This window comes from Thermobia domestica, chromosome 10 (genome assembly GCF_964235325.1).
Source record: "Thermobia domestica chromosome 10, izTheDome1.hap1.1, whole genome shotgun sequence".
NCBI classification, from domain to species: domain Eukaryota; kingdom Metazoa; phylum Arthropoda; class Insecta; order Zygentoma; family Lepismatidae; genus Thermobia; species Thermobia domestica.
The window spans coordinates 130,684,631-130,704,038 of NC_137463.1; the positions used below are offsets into that span (position 1 = coordinate 130,684,631).

The 19,408-nt window shown below is 36.1% G+C and overlaps 1 protein-coding gene across 1 annotated transcript in view; it reads right to left on the reverse strand.

The window, feature by feature from the left end:
* LOC145662083 (phospholipid-transporting ATPase ABCA3-like) overlaps window positions 1-19,408 on the reverse strand; it is a 314,987-nt gene that overhangs the window by 77,166 nt on the left and 218,413 nt on the right. Inside the window, exon 4 of the mRNA XM_081727423.1 lies at window positions 537-747. Coding sequence (XP_081583549.1) covers window positions 537-747 — 211 coding nt within the window. The remainder of the gene's footprint in view (window positions 1-536; window positions 748-19,408) is intronic.

Sequence of the window (19,408 nt, forward strand, 5' to 3'; positions counted from 1 at the left end):
ATAGTGTATACCTAATTCATCTGCAATTTCATGGATATATTGCGAGGATTCGCTTCCACGATGTTCCTCAGCAGCTAATCACAGCATTCCGTCGGTGGCTCCTAGGCTCTTTGTCAGTTTCGCGTTACTGGTATGAATGTTCTGAAACTAATGGTGTATGATGCGTTCATTAACGTCTCTTGGCCCAAATGAACTGTTGATCTTATTAGTGGTTAGATGTGCAAATATCCCAGTTTGGACATGTGTAGGAAATCACTCGCAATTGTGGTTATCTGTAATGTACTTTCAAATAACTGTTTAACTACATACTATCTCCTGACAGCACCGTAGCCTGCTTTTAGAACATGGTGGAGTTTATGAAGCCTTACGCTTAGCATTGTCTCGTCGATTGGTTACGTTACAGAGGATGGTTTCCCAATAGACGAAAATCGACATTTCAATCGCACAAACCCACTTGGATTCTCAAACAAGTTGAAAGGTTATTTTATTTTATGAAGAGTTGCCTGAATGGTGCATAGGAGTATCTAATAATTTACCTTGAAGAAGAAATAACTATCGATTTCCCATTTTTCTTCCCATGCTCAAAAACTTTCCATAGTTTATGTTTTGTTTGCGCATCCATCCCTTTAGTTGGCTCGTCAGCCAAAATCAGCGTAGGACCACCAATCATAGCCATAGCCGTCACTAACCTCTTTTTACTTCCAATCTCGTAATCAAGGCATATTTTGTGTGCAATATCATCGAGATCTGAAAAAAAAATTAACTATGAACTGTGGTGGCAAATATTATGGATTATGTTTTCGTTTTATGCCATGTAATCAATGCAATGAATAAGAACTTAAGTTTGTAATACTAAGTTTATTCATAAGGTATTCTAAGTAATAATTTGCAAGTTGTAAAATTAAACACTGATTTAGATATAACAGATGGTATGTGCTTATTTAATAGCTATACCATATTTATATTATTTTTATGTCGTGTCCATACGTCTATGTCCATATTTATTTCAATACATGTCAATACATGTTTTAGTTTAGAATTAGATATAATATATAACTGGAATGGAATGTCACAACATATAAAAGTTTTCATTATAACACACGATTATACCCACTATACTGCGATGATGTTGGGTAAGCACTAAAACAATGCAATATTATTAGAGAAATATCCACTTTTCATAGAGCATAACTAATTGAATTTCTTTAAGTCACTCTCATAGTTTGCTTATGTGTACTTCGGTTATCTCGATAGTTTGGTAACAATTACCTTTCTCAGTTCCAACAGACAGTAAAAGTACTTTCTATAATGTGAATCTATCTGACATTACTTCTAACTTGTCTCAGACCAGAGAGACTTCCAGCTCCTAGTCTCCCTACTCGACATTATTCTTTACAAGTATTCAAATCCAGGGCTTACAAGAAGGAACAATGTTCCCTTCTCGTTATATAATCGTAGTATTTCTGATGGTTTTGTTTCACTTTTGGTGTTTCCTTATGGCATTAGATAATGTAGGTTCAGGGACACTTGTAAAACATGTGGGTTTAGATTTAGACGAGAAGAAGTAAGTCTCACGGACACTTGATAATTTTCGATGTCCTATATTTTATTTGGCAATGCCTAAGTTATCATCTTAACTACACACAGTAAAAATGCCAATGTTAATCCAATACATATGTCACCTTCGTTTTTGTTAATATGCATCCCTAGTGCTAGTTCAACTCCATCGGATTTTGGAGGACAAATCAACTATCTAACATGGTGATTAATACTGTGGATACATTTTTATAACACATCAATGCTGATGTTTTGTGTACAGCGGGCCACAGAAATTCTTGAGGTACAAACTCCGTGAGATAGGCAACCCAACTAACGCCCGCTCCAAGATTAATTACGCCTGGTAGTAGCTAGAACAGCAGCATGAAGTTGCCCCCAACTGTTGAAAGCACAAATCGGAAAGCTGGTTGTTGTGTACGAGTGGGGCGAAATACTGGCTGTCGAAATGACAAAAGGGAGTCTTTGGATACTTGTACTCAGAGTACTTCTTGTTTGTATGATACACACGTAAAATTATACACAGTCACTTGAAAAAATATACAGACACCAGAGGCGCCGATGAGTAGATAACTGTCCGGGGACTTAGTTAATGTTATAATTAACTCAAATGAGGGACTATATAAACAAGTTAACTTACTTCAAATGAGTATACATATGTGCGTATTAAATAATATGCGGATGGATTATGCGGTATATGTAGTAGGAGGTTATTTTTTAACTAACTCAAAGCTTTGCGATAAGTTCTGAAATTACTAACAGTAATCCTACTTGCAATTCAATAAAAAGTATGGATGGATCATTTAGGGGAAAGAATCCAACCCCCAATGAAAATTTTGGGGGTCTAACAGGGCGTTAGGTTCCGGCTTCATTGATTGATACGTAATAGTACTTCGAAAGAAGAAATTATTGATTTCGTTATTGGTTAAACAATTTTTGAAAATGCTAACTATTGGTCATTTATTTGTAAATATTAAAAATGCAAAATTCGATAACACTCAGACGAGTTGGAGAACTTATCCGTATTAACTTAGTTCCCGTTAGGTTGCAAATATAACTGAGGGTTCATGATTTGTTTAGTATTTGTGAAAATTTACACATTGAGACACACAGAGAAATAGGGAGAATATAGTGTCAAAAAACAACTTAGAAATGCACGAAATTAACGGATAATATCAAATATAGAACGATTAAAAGAATTAACTCAGTAACTGTTTTCTCCATTCATTTTTCTTCCTTATTTTCAGGATTGCATCTTCACTAAATTTCTCCACTGGAGATTAACTTTCATTTAGCAACATCCAACTGGAGCAGAGCCTTTTAAATGAAACATTTTAAAAAATGTGCAAAGAGGGAGGATGAGAATCGAACGAACTGTAGGATTAGATAACTACAACTCTAACCACTCATCGAAAGTGTTACTTATTTTGGCTTGCCTATATAGAGAGCCTTTTCTGTTCGTTGAAAACAGTTGCTTTTTAATATTCATATTGATTTGCAAACAACAGGAATATGTAATTCATGACCCGGAGGGTATTCCCTAAATTATTAACATTACTGATTTTTTTAAAAACAAAATACAAAACTCCTTTATTGTGAATCAATTACGGCGCGTTTATTATACTCGTACAGAAAAAAGTAAGGGATCTGACAGGGAATCGAACCAGAAACCCCTTGAACGACAGCCGACCACTCTACCACTGAACTAATTTTCAACTGAAGTACTAAGTATTCAAAAACGATACACACGGTAGATCATCTTGCTTCTCTAGAAACGATCTAAACATTCATTGCCTTTCGGTTCGGAAAAGGGCTTTAACTAACTAACTCTATGAGCTATGGAAACCGAAGGTTCAACGCCGCGTTCACAAAAGCTCTCCACTGACTTCTTTAAATAAACATGAAAATCAACAAAATGACGCTGAAACCTTACAAAAAAGAAGTGACATCCCATTAAAAACAGTGGACCTGTCAAAACGCTATCCAAGTGACCGCCACGAAAATTACTTAAATCAAATATGTCGGTCAAGTGCTTTTGTTCTTTTGTGAAGTGAAATCATAAACACTTGGCAAACCGCAGATGAGGTAGTAGAAAATTGTACTTTCCAAATAAGTAATTTCACCCTTATAGGCTACCCTTTAAGGTATTTGGCATATTTAGACAGGCTCACTCTTTTCGATGGGATATGTTTTACAGGAAGCACCTAAAATTACGTATTAAATAAACCTTTTGAAGTCATCAGGGCCTATGAGATGAAGGATCTATATAGTACAATATTTCACATAAGTAGAAATAAATCCCTAAGTTAATCGGGTTTGCGTATCCAGACTCATAACTATGAAAACATTTACGACCACTGCAACCACAATCATTTCAAGGATTCAAACTGTTCTATATAGGCTAAGTTATTAGGACGTAAAATCGAATGAGCTTTATTCGGAAAATAGTTTTATACATTGCAAGACCTGTAATGCCCAAATATTCACCGCAAACTCATAGTCGTATTATCTGTCACACTGGGGCGTCATTTCAGACTTTGTTTGAAGGGGAAAGAGCACCACTGACGTAAGACTTTTACGTTTTGTACTAATATATTAGTAGACAATCGATTAAAGTATACGTAAACCTCGAACTCTTGGGGGGGGCAAATTGCTCCCTCCTGCCCTCCCTAAATGACAAATCCTGGTAAAACAGCAAAATATATTACGTTTCCAAATGCAATTTACACAATAAATAACATGAACAGTGTGACAAGCATGGAAAACAGAGAAACTGTTATATGGTATAACGACAGAAACAAAAGTCACAAGCTGAATGTTTAAAGTGTATAGGGAAAAATGACCATCAGAGTATGTGGCGTAGTGTGATAACGTTCTAACCTACAAACATCAGCTGATCCATGTTTGAATCTTCCTCAAGTGCACCTTTTTATTTCGTCGAAAGTACAGCCATTACTTGTAGTATTAGAGTTTTATATATGGAGTCATTCTGTTAGATTGTTTCTTATTCTTTTCTAAGACAATAATGTAAGGTTGCAGGTATGATTCTACCTAGGTAGATCAAAAGTAAGGACGTTTTAGATTTCTTTACATTAATAAAATATAAAAAGAAACTTTTATCGTAAACTAAATTCCAAGTAACATAAATGAAATAGCAAGTGTCTGCCAGCTGAGTCAACGAGAATTTCTGTTTCTGTCCGTCTATCTGTTTGTCTGTTCCACCACAAATTTCGTAAAACTTACTTCATTTTAATTAAACTTGGTATATGCCTTCCTACAATTTTTGAAAATAACTTTATTGTTTGATGTTGCAAGAATATATCAAAATAAGGAAGTAAAAGGATATAAAATCTTCTCCGTGCTGCAGGTTTCCACATATAGAAAATAATTTTCTGGTAGAAATTACGTAAATATGATTTGAATTCGGTAAAACGTAGCACACGCTTTCTTAGGCTACCCCACTCATTCCCAATGGTTGTAGTTGAAACCGACGAAAGTAGTTCTATGTATTTTTGCTGACACTAAGTGAATCACAAACGAAATACTCCACAGAATGAATGAATGTGAAGGCGTGCGCTAAGAACCTGAGTAATATTATGTGTTGATTTATTTATTGAATCATGTTCATTGTGGGTATAATTAATTTTATTTTTGTAAAGAAGCACGTTACTACCCTGACCTACAAATATAAATATAATTGTAACTATATTCTTTTTCTATTTTTAACAAAATAATATGACGCTTGTGGATCTTTTCGTTCGTTTTTGTTTGTGAATCTCTTGACCCAATGAAATTTTCTTCAGTAGTAAGCAACTACGTATTCGGTGAGTCATCACTAAACGCTATAGGCAAAGAAAGCAAAGCAATATTGCCTGAAGCGTTCTTTGAAAAGAGCGTTGTCTCTGTTTTACCTGTGAAACGAAGGCACTTTGCTTCTAAAATGAATTTCTGATACACTTTACGTCAATGGAATATTGGTCTGTCTGTGAAAACAAAGAGGAGAGGAAAGAAAAAATATGAGATATTCGCGTCACTCTATTATATCTTTAAGCATGTTGGTAAAATAAACCATATCCAGTATTTACCAAAAATATTTTCCATAAGCTATCGTTATTATCAAGTGAAAAGACAGTATGTGTCCTGGAACTTTATATTATATCTGGAAGAGTTCGTGTCAGATCCAGAAGAAATGCAATTTTTAATCTAACATTTTATGATTATGACATTTAGGCTAAAAAAAGACAATGACAAATTGATTATGAACTTGCAAATAATTGTTGCAACGATAAATGGGAAAAATGGAAGTAGTCTTAGTGTTCGGTGTGGAAGATCTGGGCTCTATTCTCAGTGTGGTTTATCTGGTTCGGGATCCCACATTAAGCTGTAGGCCCATCTCATATAGTCTCGGTTACGTTACCTAAACCCCTAACCATCTAACTCATCAGTCTTACAGCTCATAAGATTATGAGAAGGTGATTAATTTGTGATCCATGATGGGTTGCAATTAATGTAAAGAGTCAAAAGAAGAATCACAACGGTGGGTATAGAAATCGATCTCTTGCTGAAGCATCGTGACTTATAATTAAATTTTATATTTCTAGCTTCAAAAATTGTGCTTATAGGTTCCGAATATAAGCTTGCAAAAGTAGTTACATATATGCTAAAACTCATGAAATGGAATTGACATTTCCTTTGAAAATATTGACTAGGTAATACATTAAATCCAGGGTTTAAAAAGATTTATGTAAAATAATTAGACACATAGTTACATTAAACTGTATTTTCACAGCACATTTTCACTTCATTTTTAATAGTTAAATTGCTTTCTTGCATTGACCATTTTATGACTGGAAAATGTGATATTAAGATCTTGTAGGAATTACCCCCTTTCCCCACTCCCTACATTCTACACGACAAATTTTAATATCTCGCTTGATTCAATTTTAACAAACCCTTAAAATCATATAACTTATCTTGTATGTAATTCTCAAGCGTTTATACTCTTATAGACCTTGTAGTTATATTTCAGTGCAATATGTTGACACGCACACACACACACACACAAAGACAGACACACACATCCAGAGAGAAAGACAATTATAAGTTTAGTCAGAAGAGAGGGGAGAATCGTGTTGTTAGAATTACATTAAAAATAAAATGAACATTAATAATAATTAGGTTAACGTTTAAGCTGTTTAAGCTAAAGGAGACGGTTCATCAACAAAAATAAATGCTAGTTAAAGAAAAGTTTTAACGACCTCCTAACCGAAATTGAATCTGAGACTACACGAACCACAGGTGCCCACGCTAGCAACTAGACCAGCAGGAACGTTTAGGACTATTTTAACTGTCATACAAATTCTCGTTTCCGTCGTCTCCACGTTTGTTCCGGTCCTACCGGGTCACGGCTCTGACTTCTTCCAAGTCATGAAATTCTTAACCAGTTTTATCACTGTTTCACAATACCAAATATAATACAAGGTGTGTTCCAACCCCAACGGGTAAGAATTTACTGTAGTCAGATATTTTGATCTAAAGGCGGAGTTCAATTCCCGGCAGGAGCTCATATGGTCTGAATGCCACGTTAAACTGTAGATTCATGTCTCATATAGCGTCACTCCTGAATGAGACAATAAACTCAAATGAACTACTACAACTAATAACAGACATTCTAGAAAGAGCTCCGCAGATCATTTTTTTCACAATAAACCTTTTTCGTACCAAACAGGACAAACATAAAAGTATAATAAAATTTTCTGTAAAATAGGAACTTCCACCAAAAATAGGTTCTAGGAAGCAAAGTAGCCTATTTTTGGCATTATTCAATTTGATCAGTAGCTACATTTGCTAATGAAATGTTGACGTTACTTGTTCTCCATGTATATGCAAAAGAAAACATATCTTTTGAACAAAAATCCGGCGTTAGATACGCTGATTTATATATTTAGAAATCGGGAAACAGGAGCTGGCTCAGTGAGGCACTCCCTGGTTTTATCGCTAGTTTAGTCAGTTTGTAACGACAATATTATAACCATGGGACGCCAAACTTGTGCTGCGTTATTCAAGGTGTAAAGTTCTTAACATATTTCCGATTCTATCGATAATCAAATTTAAGGTGTATATTTCAAGGTGAAGAGTCCCTATCTATTCAAGAAACTTGTATTTGAGCATATAAGGGTAAATATTGTTGCTAACTTCAAATAAACTGCATTTCATTGTAGTTTATTTTATTATAAACCATTGCTTAATTCTATTATAGAATTGTTCATAATATTTGTCATAATATCTTCAACATTTTCAAGTATAAATATATTATTTTTTTCATTTCTTTATGTAACGAAATGTAATGGCATAGAGACATTTTGAACTATGATTTCTGTTTTGTTAAGAACTAAAGATGAGTATTTTATACGTAAACGACAACAAAATTTAGTTACATTTAATTCCAGAAATAAAGATGATGGAAACCAATGTTCTGGCCACACACAAAACAACTGAAATCCATCTCCTTGCCCATAGTTAACTAATTATGGACTACAATTGAAGAGCATTCAATTTATATTTGAGCTGTAAACTTATTCATAGTTTTTATTAATAGTAAAATCTAGAACACTTTTACGCTTGTAAAATGCTACTTCATTTTGTTCGCTTGACAACAAATAAATAAATAAATACTTGCAGAACATAGATTAGGATTAGGAATTAGATTTCTGGGCTGTCGGCATTGAAGGCCATTTAGCCCGTCACGTATATAAGGGATAACGTCCCTCGGCGAGCACACTATCCAATGAAAGGGAAGGAAGGAAGCGCCCTGTGACCATTATGTTAAGTACCATCCCGGCATTTGCCTTGTGTGAATTAGGGAAACCAAGGAAAAACCTTAATTCAGATGGTTGGCTTGAAAAATCTGTTACACTTTGTCAATAGAGTGTCCACACCGGGAATCGAATCCGGGATCGCTCGCACCAAATTCGAGAGAGTTAGCGACTACGGAACCATTTGCAGAATATGCATCTTAAACTATAACCACATTGTTTTACTGGAGTCCTACCTGATCAATGAAAAAAATAAAAATAAGAACGAACGTAAGCTTTTCTTAATAAATAGAGCAGTACATTATTTCTTTCCCTACAGTTTGGGCAAAATCATAACTTAAAGAGTATTATAATACATAAAAGAATAAAGAATTATACAGTAGAAGTAATGAAGTAAATATTATCGTGTAAGTTATCGATTTCTAGTCGGATTAAAACTCTAATATTCGTGTGGATTGCACTTTAAAGTAAACCTCTCTCTGTATAATTTTTACTGGAAAGGCATGTTGAACTCCAATTACTTAATTAATATTTTAATAATATATTTTTATTGTAATATTTTTACTACTCAATGTTGTATATACTTCATTTTCCAAAGCAAACTCTCGCAAATATACACTGAGAAAAAATCCATTATCCGGACAGCGGTATAATGTGCAAGTACAAGGATTCGTTATGTTTACTAAGGAAATCCGTATGGAGCGTACTTTATCCATATACTACACAGGTACTGCCTTTTACCCACTTAGATGTTATATCATGTCGCTGAAGGATGTCTGACATCTAACAATCTTCCGTATTTTATATACAAATACAAATGTTTCATACGTAAGCTATGTTACATACGTCCATCTGTATGTGAGATCCTGATCGGCTATAGACACCTCTTTCTTGTACCATAGATGACGACATGAAACAACTGTCATTTGCTTGCGAGTTGGTTTATAAAAGAGGTTGTTTACAAACGGAAAACAAGAGAGGAAGGAAACAAACCCTGGGTAATAGGGTGGAGCGTTTTTCAATTTTGTTGGAAATTCGATGACGGCTAGTGTGAGAAAGGTGCCATTAGTGGCACCGACCTTACTGACTTTTATGTTTTTTTGTTTTGGACAACCCCTTACCCTGCCCAAACGGACTTAAACTTTTTAAGTGTTTGGTTAGGCAACACGCACAGCACCAATGACAGAAAAGGTACTTGTGGTCATTTTTAGAGTTACCTGATGGCTATAATATAATTATTTTATTAAAAGAAACTTGTAGCAATGCCAGTAAATAATTTTAAAATGTTTATGAGTCAAAGTACAGCCATATTAGCTCAGTTGTTGGAATTAATCTCCAGATTTATTTTAGAATGCCACGTTAACTATGATTATAGGCATAGCTCTTGATATAACACGATTTGTTTTTGGCAACTCTTCGCTTGTTATGTACACCGACAGCAAATGCCATCTAGCGGCAGGCTACACAACTTCGTGGTTGCTTACTTTGGCCACGCTCTTCGAGCGTCGTCGCAACGTCCGGCTCCGTCCAGAAGATTCGCGCACCTCCCGCTCGCCTCGTTGGCTCCAGAACCTACGCCGACGTTCCTAGAATATTCTCGCTCGAAGTTCGGCGATGGTATAAATATTGCGTACTTCGGCCAACCAATCCAAGAGGCTAGTTTATTGCAGATTAAGCTTTAACGGTTTTAGTTCTCTACTGTTTCTGTTAAGACAGAGAGTTTGTGCATTGTACCTAAAGTTACAGTCTTCTTAGTGCGATACGATTCAGAGACATTTTGTATACTTTGGTTTCCAAGTTCGGAAGCAATGGAAACCAAGATGAAGAAAAAGTCTCATAGCAGACCAACGGGGGAAAGTGTGAAACGAGGCTTATTTGGCACTCCAAGTGAAATGAGTGAAGTGTAGTTACCAACGTACGCTGACGTTATGCGAGATTATCATTGATTTCGTAGTGGTTTAAGTGGTGACGAAAGTGTAACTAAATTACCAGTGACTGACATTTGTAAACTATGAAATGAAATGAAATCTTTAAGTTTTACGTCCCACGGTTATGCCGGTTAGGCTAAAGGAGACGGTGATTATGAGAGATGAGTGAAATGGTGGAATGAAGAAAGTGGGAGGAAACGGGAGAACCCCGAGAAAACCCACGAGCACGGTGTTTGTCCACCACAAAGTTCACTTGGCGGAGGCTGGGATCGAACCCGGGACCCCAAGCACCAGAGGTGAACGCTCTACCACTGAGCCACCGCGCCCCCCTCATTTGTAAACTAGTTGGACAAAGAGTTGTACATACTTGGCGTAAAACAAGCATTCCTGTGGTTTCAGAAAAGAGAGTTTTGACGTGCTGAATACATTTTATAATAAGTGTCGCACCAAGGAAAAACATTTCAATCGACAAGGACAAGAAGCAACACTTCGAGCAGGTTTTGTTACACACGCGGAAAAATCTCTTTTTGATAGTGCGTCTTGTAAATGTAAAACCGCCGAAGATTGCAACTGTGAGAGGACACGCAAGATTCCAAAACGAAAATTCAAGTTTCTTTTGGACCAGAGAAAATCACGGAAAATAAGCATTGGTAACATTGACGTCAGAACAAGCAAATCTCTGTCAAAGATGTTTTCCCGTAAAGTGAGCAGACTTAAGGGGCAGACAACCAAGAAAGACGTTGGAAGTGTTGAAGCAAGTCCATCAGCTAGTGGGGTTAGGCATAGGCATAGGACAAAGATACTGGCGTCGTCAGGGGAATCCAGCGAAACTGTTCAATCGGGAAGCACGTCGGGATCTGACTTCGAGGCGCGACCAAGAAGGAAACATAGCCTGAAGCGCCATAGTCTTCAAAATACAGCGGAGGCAGCGTTTAGACCTTGAGATTCAGACAGACAGGTTGCTTTGATTGGTTCTGCCGTACTTCAGGACGAGAGACTCATAACGCCAGAGAATAAAAATCTTGTTGACAGATCTAAGGTACGAAGAGGAAAAGATAAACTGGGTGAGAAGATCAAGAAGGAAAAGGCTCACGTAGGCCGAAAGATTACAAGTATCTACTTCGACGGAAAAAATGATGCAACTCTTGTGCAAGAAAAATTAACGGCAAACTAAGAAGACGGGAGGTTACAGAAAAGCACATCAAAGTTCTATCGGAGCCCCGTTCAGAATACTTGGGTCATGCCACACCTAAGTCAGGCACTGGCAAGGATATTGCCGACTCTATATGGGAGCTTTTATAGAAGAACCAGTACGACGTGTCAAGTCTTAAGGCAGTGGGCAGCGATGGTGAAGCCACGAACACAGGATGGGATGACGGCGTGATAAGTCAGATACAAAGATGTCTAGTTAAGGAACTGCAGCATCTCATTTGCCTTTTTCATACCAACGAGTTGCCATTTCGGCACCTGGTTACCGAATTGGGTGGTGGGACGACTGGACCCAACGCTTTTTCCGGTCCCATCGGAAAGAAATTAAAGGATTCTGAACGTTCACCGATCGTCTCCTTTACACCCATTCCCGTTGAATGGGTGTCTGAAATGGAAACACCAGATGGTTTAAGCAGCAACCAGAATTATCTCTTTGAAATTTGTATGGCTGTTGCTACAGGAATGTGTACTACCGATCTAGCAAACAGAAAACCAGGACCATCATCACATTCACGATGGCTTACATTGGCCTGTAGGATGCTTCGTCACTACATCAGTACTGATAAACCTAGTTCAGGTGTGTGTCTATTTTCCCAGTACATTGTAAAAGTATACGCTCCCGTCTGGTTTTCAATACGGCGAAATCCTTCGTGCGAAATGGGCGCCATGCATCTGTTTAGCACAGTTAAGCTATCACGTTTTCTGCCAGAAAATCTTCAACACATAGTTCACTCTGTTCTACAAACAAACGGATACTACGCTCACCTGCTGATAGCGTTGACAGCAGATGAAAATCCGCATATTCGAACGTTAGGCTGGAGGATGAAAAAGTGCCGCAGCTAGAAGATTCCGAGATCAAGCCGCTCACCTGACTTCATTGTTCCGAAATTAAACTTTACAGCTGAAAATTACTACGACATGATTCATTGGCCTAAATTTCTAACAGAGCCGCCAATCACACGAAACATAACGGATCAGCAGCTTGAAGAAAACATCCGAAATTCAGCTACTCTAAGAACAACATTCCGTTGCCATAGTCAAGCTTTGGAACGCACAGTGAAGCTGGTGTCCGACGCAGCGTCGAAAAAGTGTGGCCAGAAGGCAAGACATATCTACATTAGAGCCAAACTGAAGTCTAGAACAAAAATTCCCCGCTTCGAGACCAAGAAGAACTAGGTGACCTAAGGTCAAATATCAACTTTTGCCTACTTTTGGAACTCGATGTGCAATCACCTCCCCGTGGTGAGTTCTGGGTTATTTTGCGTACAGAGCAAAATAAGCGAAGAGTTGCACAAAGAAAATCGTGTTATATTAAGAGCTATGCCCATAATCATCGTTAACGTGGCATTCCATACAAAATCTGGAAATTAATTCCAACAACTGAGCTAATACGGCTGTACTTTGACTCATAAACATTTTAAAATTATTCCCAATAGCTGTAAATATATCAATGGGTACAATAGCTCGTTTTCATAAAAACAGCTGATGTTAAATTATTGTTCTAGTGTTCGAGTGTGTCCGTGTGTTTTTTTTTAGAGTATTGACTCTCTCCGTCTCTCCTTTTTTCATATCCACAATTGCAAGAAATGCAATCATAAGTCTGCGTAAGGAATAAACAATACTTTCTTTAAACAAAACTCAATTATACAGCTCTATTTGTGAGGAACACGAATGCTTCCAAAATATGCCATGGATATTAACTATAATCCTACTGTTCTTCCGAATTATACAGTAGCGTGAAAAACGGATAATAAAATGATGTAACATGCATAATTTTTTTCTAGCATGCATAATTTTTAAAAGAGATAGTTTACTTTGACAGTGAAATTTTTCCTGACGATTTGCTTAAAAATTACTCGATATACTTGGTCCAGGTTATAAATAATTTACAATATATCATAAATCGTTTATCCTCAAAATTACAGATAGAATAGTTTACCTTTGGGGGTAAGGTTTTCCCGATGACCTCCCCAAAAAGTACTCAGGAGATTTGTGTTGTTCATATTTCATAAATTAATGTTACATAAAAAACCTAGCTATATTCCTTCATCCTGAAAATCTAGAAGCGGCATATTACTTTTGACAGTAAGGCTTACCCTGCCATTTTCTCAACAAGAACCCAGGCGATTGTGTTCGTATTTTATAAATGTTTTGAAAACACTAACACTATAGCATAGCTCGTTTGTCCTGAAAAGATCCACAAGGGATAATTTATTCTTGGGGGGACGTTTTTCATGATTTTCTCAGAAATTACTCAGACGCTTTTGCTTATAGTTCACATACAATTATATCCTTAATAATTAACGGAAATACGACCAATGGGTACTTTACTTTAGGGCCTAAAGTTTCTTGTAACAAAGTTTTCCAAAACACATTATTTTATTAGCAATTTCCCAAATAAATGTTTCAATAATAGCTGCAGCCTAATATGAGTCAGTGTAAGAAATTCGAGCGAGAAAGTACAGTGCGTTTGCTCCGTACCCTTTCTTAAATATATTTTTAAATGTTTCCTAATCACAATTTCCAAACAAAATCGAAACTTGTTTTTAAATATGCCTTGTTTTGGTCAAATGGTCATGGTATTATATGACCTACCTGAGAAGTTAAATTGTAGATATTTGATGTATGCCGATGACATAAAATTTTTTAAAGAAATTAAAACCTTTCAATATCAAGTAACCTTAGAAGATAATATTGAATTAGTGGTCAAGTGGTCTGAAAACAATTTTTTGCCTTTGAATATTACCAAAACTAAAGGTATAACTTTCTCAAGGAAAACTTATCTTTTTTTGTATAATTACACAGTCGGTAGACAGAGAATCGATTTTGGAGCCTATGCCAAGGATTTAGGAATAATTTTAGATAAGTTATTATTCAACAAGCATTTACAGGTAATAACTTCTAAGGTTAGGAAGAACTTAGCTATGTTAAAATGTCTATGCCGTAATTTTTCGAATATCAACACCTGTAAGACTTTGTACATTTGCAACGTGCGATCCCATTTGGAGTACAGCATTGTTATTAGAAATAGTGAAACTAAGTATTTTGTAAATGTTATAGAATCTGTTCAAAACAATTTTTTGGCTTGGTTACGATGGAAGTTTAAAAAATTCAAAGATATGAGTTTGTCTTGTATATCTAAAGAGCTTTATTTGTTACCTCTAACTGATAGGCGGTGTATTTTTGATTTGAGTTTCTTTCATAATATTCTTCAAGGTGTCTTTTCTATTGATGGTCTATGCTCCATAAGAATTTTATATCGCAATGTTAAAAATTTTGTACCTTTTGTTTCGAATGTTCCTATCCTGAAATGTTCAATTTATAAAACTATACATACAGCCAATAATTGTTACCATCCTATAAATATCTTTCAAAGTAATTTTGTTAAAATCGTTCACAATTAATTAAAATTCTAAAGGATATATACATTTTTCTCCTTAACTTGTAAGGTGTCATTTGAGATTTTTTTTGTTTTTTAGGTTGTTTTTCTTGTTCTCTCTTTTTACTTTCTCTTTTCTTTTCCTATCATCTTTTTTTCTTTTATCCTTGCTTCCTTTTTTGGATACTACAATTCTTTTTTCTTTTTTATCTTGGTTATGAGTTTTACATGCCATATGCTTATTTTGTATTCTTTGGTATATTTATTTTATTATTTTTCATTTCTGTCTTTTGAATGAGTGTACTTTAAGGTGTCAATTGATTTGGAAATTACGCTTATATTCTTTTATGATTTTCATGTTTTTTATTTGTAACTTTATGACTATATGTATGTTCCTTTTTAATAAGTTATATTTTTCCCCTATTGTATACTCATACTAATATGTTATTATTTTAGTCTCATGACTAGGTGTACTTTGTTTGAGATGTACTTGAGATAATAATTATGTTTATTTGTTTTTTCATTACGATTTTCATTGTATGTTCACCTGTAATACCCATTGCATGTTTTTTGCATGTTTCAATTTTATGTTATGTTTAAATGTAAGCGCCCTATATTTGTATAATCTTTCTTAGCGGCACTTTGTGGTTGTAGCTGTTTGTCCCTAATAAACATTTAAACATTTAAACATTTTATTGTCAATAATTCTGAAACATTAGAATTACGTGTTCACGAGGATTCGTGTTGGTCCCCTTCCAAAAAGAAAACCTGGATACGTGCCTGCACTGAATGATAGACGTACGAGTCATGGTGTAGACAGGCGTGCTAGGCGATAGAGTCCAGAGCATCTAAAACAGACTAAGACCACAACCGATAATTGTATGAATTTAGATGGCAACTGTCGTCGATCATTAGTAAGTCAGTATATGAAAACTCTGAAATAAAGTAAATAGACACACGTCATTTTGTTATAAAATTACATGGCGAACGCAGTTTATTTCATCCTAAACAGTTATCGTCTCATATATACGGTTAAAAGAGCAGTCTGATTCACCAAATTAAAACGATCTCAACGATTTACTCCTTTACAAGCGACGTCTCCTTCATTGCCTCCGAGGTGAAGTCGGAAGAACACTCGCCCAGTAATCATAAGTTTGGTGGTTCGAGCTTCCTCCGGGGTCTTTCTGGTACTTTTTTGAAAGTGTTTTTAGTCTCACCTTAATGTAAACAAACCACACATATAGGCGATTTAACATATTTTGGGGGAGTAATTTTGTGGTTCATTGGCGTTTTGTCGCGTGAGAACATGCTGTCTACAATGCAGTGAGCAGAGAGGGTCGGTGGGTCAGAGTGCCTTATAGTGAGTGGTGGGTCACGGTGGATGATGGGTCGCAGTAGGTCAGATACTGTTGACCCACGACCCATTGACCCACTCCAACTCTGGATTAGACACTACATAAAAATGGAAGACCAAAAATTGCATGTTCACCATGTTTTATTGTTCTACTTCAGGCAAGGGAAGAACGCGCGAATAGTGTCTGTGATTTTTACTCTCCTTAATGTTTCTGTGTTTTTGTCCCTCTTCTTAAGGAGTTAGTGGAAAAACTGTAAAAGTGAGTAAAACGCGTAAAAATAGGAAACAAGGTACTGAGGAAGGTTCGTTAAATTAATTAACTTAAAAAAATAATCCAGTGACCTGAAAAACCAGATTCCAATCAATATAAGTATCTGTCCAATGCCGTGCCGTGAAAAATCAGGGCCCGAGGCGAGAGCATAAGACAGCGGCTCCGTAGATATGAGTTGTCAATTTAAAGTTGACTTCTCTTGACTATTCTTTGTGCATAATACTTTACTATTTTATCAGGACTGAAATCAGAAACTTTCAGCATTATTATTACACTGGAATCGTAAAAGTGTGTAATTACTGAATTCACTAAAGTTCAATTTTTTCCATCTTCCAAAACAGTGATGTCTTAGTGTACTGGCTTAAGCGTTAGTTTCGTAATGTTGGGGACGCGAGTACGATTCCGGATGTGGCAATTCAGTAAATTTTTAAAATCTACAAAACTGATACTTCTGATGTATACTAACATGAAAAATATTCAATTTCTCTGGGTCTAAGAGTTGAGACAACTTCCTTTACAGGTGGAACGCCAACAACACAAAATTACGTCATCCGTATTATATTCATTTGTAGCCGTCTGGCTACTAACGTGTTTGGACAAGAATTGATCAACACATAAGGGCTAAACACGTCCTTACTGCTGTTGTATTGGCTAAAAATGAGTTCCAACGAATTGTTTGTAGCTAAGCACGAATTGGTAATAGTGATTGAGCTTACAATAGAAATCGCTAGTCATGAGAATGGTCCTATTTAAGATGTCCCATCACCTTTCTACTTAGAAGAAGGGCGAAACAAATTCCAATAACTGTTATCAGCTAACAAATCTTTATGTTCCATTTCTTGTTGTCATAAAATGATAATTTTATCTGTAAATCCATAAACGTAATAATATTATTGCGTTCATGAGTAAACCAAAGAAACATCTGACATACTTTATATCTTTTCTATTCCTATGAATACCTTCGACTATGTTACTTTTTCTTTCCATTGTGGCAATAATAATAATAATAATAATAATGAAAATAATAACAGTAATAATAGTAAAGGAATAACATAATTACAATATTAATTACATAAACATTAACATCCCATTCAGAAAAAATATTAATTACCACGACGGGATTTGAACCCAAGTAGCTGCAATGAGAGTTTCCTGCTTTCACAATTTTTTTTAAAGAAATCGCTCCAACCGGAGTATTGTTCGCCACTGCCACCTCATGTGCTTTCGACATATTTCAAACACTACAGGAACACGAACACAGAAATACTGAGGACAATTAAAATTCCGACCTTGCTCTTCAGAGGAATTCGAACTCCTAATGGATTGCGCCTCATGATCTGAAGCCGAACGCACGGGATCACTCGAATAGTGCCAGCGGTTCAATTTGCCACAAACTCCTCATATGAATAGAAGAAAAAATAGTTATTATACACAAACATAGAACTGTCTATGTCTACACGTGTTGATACAATTTAAAGAATGGGAAAATAATTTCTTTCGTGTTTTCTTCTTTGGAAATTAGAAGTTATGGTAAAGACGAAATGTAATGTAAATCGGGACCATCCCTGCAACTGATGACCAGCGCCGCAACTTAGATTCTTTTCTCGGGGAGCCTTTGGCATGGGAGACTCGGGTTCAATTCACGGCGGGAGCTCATCTGGTTCGGATGCCACGTTAATCAGTAGGTCCACGTCTCATATAGCCTCGCTGCTGAACGGGACGTTAAATTCGAAATCAACTCAACTCTTTTCTGGGGGTGGCAAGCATTAATAAGCTTATTTGGGCCCCTAGGAAAAGTTGATTTCTAATTATTGGACCCCCTCTCCAACTTTCTCTCAATCTTTATGGGCCCACCGGAGCCTGTGGGCCCTCCGGCATGGCAAGGTCTGCGGTTCTGTTAATTACTACCTAGGCCCATTCCATACATGGCAAAATCGTTAAGGGGACAATATTGATAAATCTCAAAGCCATAGCAATAAATATTAATCGAAATACACGACTTATTTTTCTTCTATTTACCTTTAGTGTGCTCTTTTGTTTATGTAATGTAGCGACCCTATTTGATGCTTCATTTCAAATTTCATGTTCGTATCGTATATGGAGTAAGAAAATTTTGTCTGAAAATGGGTAGCCTCGAACGGCGGGGAGCTTCCCTGGGGAGCAGTTGCCCCCCCCCAAGTTCCGGCTCTGCCGATGACCTAGGCTCAACTTGAAGAACATTTCGTGATACTTTCTTCATTGAATAACGTGTATATAACTTGTTTTTGAGTTAAACAAGGAAATCTCGAGTAAGTCATTAAGACACTCACAGAAGTTGCTTATATTTTCTTATTTATATTTTTATTTGTATTTTGTTTATATTTGTTTGTTTTTGTTATATTTAAGTATCTTGTTTATATTTTTCCATGAAACGATAGTTATTAGTTTTGGTGGAAGGTTAAGTGGCGCGGTAGGTGACTGGTTAGCACATTGAACTTCTGTTCGGTAGACCCGGATTCGAATCCCGGCGAGGTTGAAACTTTTTCAAGTGTTCCTGTTTCAATTTCAATTTCAATGCATACTCAGTGTGATAAGCAAGATCTCTTCCCTAGAAAGAAAAAGATGTTGGAATGAGAAGAATTGGGTAAGATCTCTCAATGGAGGCAATCATTTACAAAGTTGTTTTCAGTATTTGTTCTAGATTCTATATTTTCATCTACTGTCAAGCATTTTCTGATTCATATGTGATCAGTGTTCTTATTTCTTTGAATATACAGTATATAATGAAAAAATACATTACATACACAGTAATATTGATATTAACATATTATGCTCATTGGACAACACACTCTGAACCAGAGAGATTGATCTCAGAATGGAGAACTGTTTCGTTAGTCACCTACTTTACAATTTTACCCG